General features: G+C 41.4%; 1 protein-coding gene across 1 annotated transcript; it reads left to right on the forward strand.

The window, feature by feature from the left end:
• Positions 1-5,571: 5,571 nt before the first annotated feature.
• LOC149149071 (uncharacterized) lies at positions 5,572-6,195 on the forward strand. Its single transcript, XM_089442382.1, has one exon. The coding sequence runs from the start codon at positions 5,572-5,574 to the stop codon at positions 6,193-6,195; it is 624 nt and encodes a 207-aa protein (XP_089298508.1).
• Positions 6,196-7,736: the final 1,541 nt, after the last annotated feature.

Genomic DNA, 7,736 nt, shown 5'->3' on the forward strand with positions numbered 1-7,736 from the left:
TTAGAAAGATGACATTCGATACACATTTGCTCCATGTATTCATATGAGACTTTCCAAATGCAGGCTTTTATGTATAATTATAAAGCCACTAAGAATATGTATCATTTTTATTTTATTCGATTTGATAACTAATTTCTAACTATAGAGATATGATTACAACTATGATATCTCAAAACTATGCAAATTGGCATGATGAACCAATGTGGCAAACTTATTACTTTAACATTCCTTTTCCCATAAAAGAAAACCACCCACAAAGAGAGTATCATCGAAGTTTGAGAAAGGTGGGTGATGCTTTTAGGATAAATGCATATGAAGCAACTAAATCTTGTTGGTATAGTCATTTTACTAAACAACATCACTTCGATTCCCAATAAAGACAATGCTCACTGAGCTCTTCACCCATTTTGCCAAAGAATGTCTTTACTCTTGCCAGCAGAACAAGTCAAAATTACAGGTTCATTGCATCTTAAAAAAACATCATCGTGAGTGAACCATCACATTCAATAAAAGATCCTTACCTTCATTCACGAACCATCCATTTCCAAATTTCCCGGCTAGCTAGTACCCTAGAAGGGTATGAACCTTAAATAAATCTCTTTACTTAAAAGAAGTATATATATATATATATATATATATATATATATATATAATAATAATAATAAAGTTTCCCATTGATTCGAATAGATATTTTTTAGTAATATAGATTTAAACCAACATAATTAAAATAAGGTTTATTTAGTGATAAGTACCTAGGGCTTTGGATTGACGGTGAATGGGTGCACTGTTAAGGCACTCCTTGTGATAGGTTACTGGTTCAAATCCCAGTGGATGCTTACCTACCAAAAAAACATTTATTAAGTGATAGATAATAATAATAGCATTTAATCATTAAAGATTAACTATAAGATATAATGAATATAATATAGTAAAAATAATTAAAAAAAAGGTCTTAATAGTATAGTAAAAAGAATTAAAAACAAAAAAAATTAGGTATGTGTGGAGGGTAAGAAAAACACAAAGACTACATTGGATAAGAAAGCGAGTTAAGAAATTGGATAAAAAAGCTAGTTAAGAAATTACCATGAGGACTTTCAAAGTAAATTAAATTTGAATTGGCCCGCACTTCTTTTCATTCCCGGCAACAAGGATTCCATCATTTTGCAAGTTGAAATCAGATTCTAAATTTCAAGAGTCAAAGATTAACACGCAAAATCAAATACTGGGGATTAATGTAACAGATTTGAGAGATGGGGCGATTGTGAAAACCAAGTGTCCGCACAAGCAGATGCTGACCGTGATGGAGAGTGAAAAAGTCGGGTTTCGCTTTGACACGATTTCGGGTTGAGTTTCACTGAATTCCTTCGACCGATTGTAAACCCTCTATGCCATGCCGGTATGTTGTCTATAAGTAAGACCCATCCATCGCACTACAATTCAAAACGCAATTCGCAATTCCTTTTTCTATTATCGATTTCGTTATACATTCTGCAAGTAGAGTTAGAATTCATTATTTTATTTTCACTTTATATCAACAAGATGGCCATGGCCATGAAATCCAAGAAGACGGAAATGGTGCGGTTGTGCTGGATATCAATAGTAGCAATGTTGTTGTTAACTTCGACGATTCTCGCGACACACGCTGGAGCTGAAGCTCTTGCCGCTAAGTCTAACGAAGAAGTAGGTTCTGGAAGATTGGCAGAAGGGTCGACAAAGGCTGCATCCGGGTGCCACAAGCCGGCCTACAGGGCGGGCTGCCCTGTAGCCCCTCATTCTCACTGCCCTCAATCTCCACCTCCCTATGTCGATCGCCTTCATCCTATCCTGCATGCTTAGTCTCCCTGGTCTCATATTTTGTGTTATTAAATCTCACCAGGAGCACGTGCACATCACTAATGTGTTCTGCTTGCTTTTACCTTAGGTTCTCATCACCTCCTATCAAGCAAATAAATAAATGTCATTCATGTAATGTAATCATTTGACAGAGCGGGCGGCAGCCTACCTTCTAGGGTTTCTGTAAACCCTGCTACGGCAGACTTGACCAAGGTTAGCTTTGACAGTCTCTGGTCGATCTGCGGCCAAACGTCTTCTGTAGGCAATCTTAGGACTAATGATTCCCCTGAGGGGGAGGGCGAATGACAACAAAAAGCAATGAAATGAAGAAAACGGCAACGCAGAGGTGCAGAGTGAGGGTAATACGGATCCAAGCGCACATCAGGACAAAGTTCAGGATCAACAGGATCAACCCAAGGTCAGCTCATCCACATGCAAGCCAGTAGCTACTCAAAAGCCAAAAGTAGAATTTCCAAGCCATCGAATCAATGTCAGAATACAATTCAGGATGGATCACGCATTAATAGGAAAGTTCATCGGACTTTGGCCAACTCAGAAAGCGCTGAGAGGCTGGATAGCCTCAAAATGGAATCCAAAGGGCCACATTACTCTGCAACTACGACCTAAATGTTTTTTACGACCATCTTTAACTGTTTTGAGGATCGGAACAGGGTTCTGGACGGAGGGTCGTACTTCTTCAACGCTGCTGGCCTGTATCTCAGAGGATGGGTAGAACGTTTCAACCTTGACAAGGAAGACCTCAGTTGGGCTCCGGTTTGGATAAGGCTTTACACTCTTCCTGTGAAATATTGGGAGGAAGACTCCTTGCAAGAAATCGGAAATGCACTGGGTGAATTTATTAAAGTGGCAGATGAAACAAAAATCAGCAGATACACCTCATATGCCCAAATCTGTGCCTACATGAACCTCAATCAAGCCCTGCCGGATGCGATAAGTTTATTTCATGATGATATTGAATGGGTTCAGCTGATAGATTATCAGCATGTACCGTTTCGGTGTAGGAAATGTCATGATCTCGGTCACTTATTTAGGGACTATCCTCTAAATAGAAAACCCCCCTCCCAGATGTCCTCGGACAAGCCTGCTCCTGATGGATTCACCAAAGTGGTTAGCCGCAGAAAAAACCACCAGAAATTGGTAACTAATCCCAGGACGCATCCAGCTAGCTCCTCCAAACCTTCAACCAGCAAAAGCTTTGCTGCTTTGGCAAGTAATGATGATCCTGAGTCCGAAAATCCCTCTCTCTCTCAGAAGGAAACCATTAAAGATAAGCAGAAAGCGACCTTATCGCTCCCAGAAGATCCGCTAATCAGCAAAACTCCCCCCCTTACCCAGATCAAAACCCCAGCTTGGAACTTTCAAGGAATGGAGGTCGATAATATAACACCCAGCCCAAGAACAGCAACTAAAACAACTCAAGAGTTACAAGAATCCCATTTCATGGAGGAAGATCCTGAGAGCATAGACATTGGCGAACTTGATATCTTAGGCCTAGAGCAGGAATGCAAAACAAAGAACTTTGATAAAATCCCAGATCGACAAGTAGACAACCTGGTGGAGGTCCTAACGCGAGCACAAAAGCATCACTCTCTTAGTGTTCAGATTGGAAGTCCTTGGGATGGAAAGTTCATTGCCAAAGACAACAAAAAGCGTGGGAGGAAAACCACTCTCCAAAGAACTATCAGAATAGGAGAAATGTTAGTGGAGTCAGGCAGATACTCCAAGCTAACTAAGTACTTCAACATCAACCCCAATACTTCCCAATGAAGTTGATTTCATGGAACATTAGAGGGCTCAACAGCCCAAGGAAAGGCAGACTACTCAAAAATGTGATCATGCAGGAAAAACCTCAAATTATATTCTTGTAAGAAACTAAATGCAACTCAACAGCTTTGGAAAAAATTGCAGCGAAAGCCTGGCCAGGTGGGATGGTAACAGCTGTAAATGCTCATGGGGCATCTGGTGGCCTTGCAATTCTATGGGACGCGCACACTCTTTTGCTCAACAATATACATGCAAACAAGAACTTCATACAAGCAATCTTTCACATAAATCGCACCAACATTTATGGTCATATTACTAATGTGTATTTTCCTCAGGAAACTATGCACAAAGTTGAAATCCTGGACATCCTTTCGGAGCTAAACACAAATAGGTTGCACCCTCTATGGATTTCTGGAGGTGACTTCAACATGATTGCAAGGCTGGAAGAAAAAAAGGGAGGTAGGAACAGAGGTAACAGAGATGAGAATCACCTAAAAGAATTCATTCAGAATAACTGGCTTATTGATATCCCCTCCAACAATGGTTTATTTACATGGAATAACAAAAGAGAAGGATCGCATCAGATTGTTTCACGCCTTGACAGATTCCTCTTATTAGACAATGCAGTTCACTTGGGTGGAGAATTTGTAGCTTCTATCTTGCTGATATTGGGTTCCGATCACTGGCCTATAGCCCTTCAGTGGAATCGCCCCTATCACAACATTCGACGGCCTTTTCATTTTGAAGCCGTCTGGATGTCTCATCCTGACTTCAATAAGTTAGTCATTTCAGCATGGAGAAATTTTCCCCTTCGAGTGGCTCCAATATGTCTCAATTTTAGCAGAAGCTCGAGCACCTCAAAGGCAAAATCAAGCATTGGAATCACACTTCTTTTCTTAACATCTTTCAAGCTCAGAATGCCCTCAATCAAGACATGAAGAATTTGCAGCAGAGGATCATAACCGAAGGACGATCTGAGGACTTGACAAAATAGGAACAAATTCTTGAATCACAAATATTAGCAAGAGCAAAACAGGAATAAACCCTATGGAGACAAAAATCAAGAATAAAGTGGCTGAAGGACGGAGAAAAAAACACAAATTTTTTCACAGAACTACCATTCAGCGCAGAATGAATAACAACATTTCCCACATTCAAAATGGGCAGGGAGCAAGGATTGAAACTCATGAACGTATTGAAAGTCAATTCCTCAATTATTTCAAGCAAGCACATCAAGAGCCAAACATAGACAAAACGCTAGCTATTGACAAAATTCTGAGGAACATTCCCAAACTAATCTCAAAGGAGCATAATCAACTCCTTCTCTAACCTGTAGACCTTCAGGAAGTTGAAAATGCAGTGCATCAATTGAAAGTTGGTAAGGCGCTGGGTCTGGATGGATTTACCTCCAATTTTTTTCACAACTTTTGGGACCTGATCAAACTGGAGGTTTGGCAAGTGGTGGAGGAATTGCGTAAATTAAGATGGATGTTCCCTGGGTTAAATGCCACTTTCATTGCGCTGATTCCCAAGGAAGCATAGCCCAGCACACCTGATAAGTATAGGCCTATCACTTTATGCAATATTATTTACAAAATTGTATCCAAAATTATTGCTTCCAGACTGAAATTACTACTTCCTCTCATCATCTCGCCTGAACAATCTAGTTATGTAGAAGGCAGACAGATAACAGATGCAATTATCCTAACTCATGAAATAATCGAAGAAACCAGGTATGCTGCTCAAAATAGACTTATCCAAGGCTTTTGATAGCTTAAGTTGGATTTACATTCGAAAAATTCTAATAGCTTTTGGTTTTGCTCCTCCTTGGGTAAGGTGGGTTATGAGTCTGTTATCTTCATCATTCTTTTCTGTGCTCATCAATGGCATACCTTCACCCACCTTTCGTGTATTAGGTAGGGAGATCCCCTTTCTCCCTTCCCCTTTGTCATCATGGCAGAGGGATTGGGTCGCAACCTCAAATCAGCCCAGCAATCTCAGCTCCTCAAAGGCTTATCCTTTCACAACTCCCCTACTTTCTCTCACCAACAATTTGTTGATGACAACATGCTTTTCGACCATCCATCTGTTCAGGAAGCCCGTCAACTCAAAGCTCTCCTGTCGGATTTCTTAGAAGCCTCTGGAGCCAATGTCAACAAAGTCAAGTCTCAAATTTTCTTCTTTAACACTCCTGTCATTACCCAAAATCACATAGCACGTATTCTTGTCTTCACCATTGCCGTACTACCATCCAAATATCTAGGAGCGCCTCTAACTGCCTCGGCTCTTAAGCACTCCTCCTGGAAAATCCTCTTAGAAAAGCTAGAGGCTCGTCTCTTCCTTTGGACTCACAGGGCTCTTAACATGGCCCGCATATTAGTCCTCATAAACGCTATTCTTCATTCCATGCCGCTCTACCTCTTTTCTATCTTGGCCGCTCCCAAATGGGTTCTCAAGGAAATCAAGAAGCTCTCCAGCGCTCCTTCTTATGGGGTAGCTCTGGACCCACCCGTAAATGGGCTCTTGTCAAATGGGATAAGGTCTGCCTTCCTAAGGATGCTGGTGGCATTGGTTTGAGGGACCCGTCTCACAGTAACGAAGTCATGGGAGCAAAAATTTGGTGGAGATGGCTCTCTACACCATTCATTCCCTAGGATTCTCTATGGATCGCCAAATACGCAAGCAATTTCCCAATTGTAGAACGAATACGAATGTCGGAAGTGGGCATGGGATCATTGATATGGAATTTTTCCAAACAACACAGGAACCTCATTCAACAGCATAGCTTTTGGGAAGTCAAGAATGGCAACATTGCTAGATTCTGGGAGGACTCCTGGCAGCAGCTGCCAAAGCTCACAGACATTCTTTCTCACCTACAGTTATCGGAACAAGATTTGCATGAGTTAGACAAGGTCAGACACTTTTGGAATCTCTCCTCCATATAGGGATATAGACGTTGGGTTGAAGCGGATCAGATTCTAAGGCTTACAATATAATCATCAGGGAGCGCATAGTCAAAGATGTATTATGGAGCAAAGTCTGGGACCCCTCCAACTGGCCGAAAGTCTCTACCTGTCTTTGGCTCCTATGTCAAAATAAAATCCTCACTTGGGATAATCTCAGAAAAAGAGATTATCATGGCCCTTCCATATGCCCCAACTGCAAGCAAGAAGAGGAATCCATTATACATCTTATGCAAGCCTGTCATATTGCGCGCAAGCTATGGGAAAAAGTTAGCTTTCGTTGCCAAAAAGAAGGCATAGTTCATGGGGACATCAAAGCTACAGTTCGCAACAGGAACCAATCACCGTATCAAAGAAAACTTCTAAGCACTCCGTGGAAGCTTATCCCTGGACTCCTGATGTGGAACATCTGGAAGGAAAGGAATCGTAGGATATTCAAGGACCAGTCCATTTCTATAGAGAATCTCTGGACCATCTTATGCCAAAATATCAAAGAATCCCTCTCCATCATTTCTTGGTCCCGGGAAGATCTTCCTTCTCTGCTGCAAGAACAATCCATCTGGGCAAATTGGAATATTCATTTGAATCAAGAGCTTACCTCCAAAGAAAACCCACCTCCGCTTGGCCATCTACCTACAAAGTGGATCCCCCCCCGAATAACATGATTCAGCTTAACTTCGATGGAGCCTCAAAAGGAAATCCAGGAATCTCAGGCTTCAGAGGGGTCTTCAGAGATCATCAAGGGGCTCCTCTACTGCCTTTTCTTGGCTCAAAAGGTTGGGATACCAACAACTCAGCGGAATTGGAAGGCCTATGGCAAGGTCTTACCTTAGCACAAGACGGAGGATTTTTTCCACTTATCATAGAAGGGGATTCAAAGATCATTATAAGTATGGTAACCAAAATCATGCAAGGCACTCCCTCACATAAGCTAAGCAACAAATGGCGAATGGCACAAAGGCTTGAGCTCATTGATATCTGTCTCTCTCGACACAGGGCCATTTCCATTAAGCACACTCGTCGAGAAGGAAATAAACTGGTAGACTTTCTTGCAAATATTGGAGTGGAATGTGGGCTGGAACTTCATACAGGATCACTCTCCAGCATCGCCTCAGACTCCCAACTAATGAATTACCAAACCATAGTGAAGAATGA

The sequence above is a fragment of the Pinus tabuliformis genome, chromosome 9 (genome assembly GCF_031772625.1).
Source record: "Pinus tabuliformis cultivar Carrire ecotype Pingquan chromosome 9, CPIR1, whole genome shotgun sequence".
Classification (NCBI taxonomy): domain Eukaryota; kingdom Viridiplantae; phylum Streptophyta; class Pinopsida; order Pinales; family Pinaceae; genus Pinus; species Pinus tabuliformis.

Coding starts and splice junctions, on each gene's coding strand:
- LOC149149071 (XM_089442382.1), top strand. CDS start 5,572: ATGGCAGAGGGATTGGGTCGCAACCTCAAATCAGCCCAGCAATCTCAG.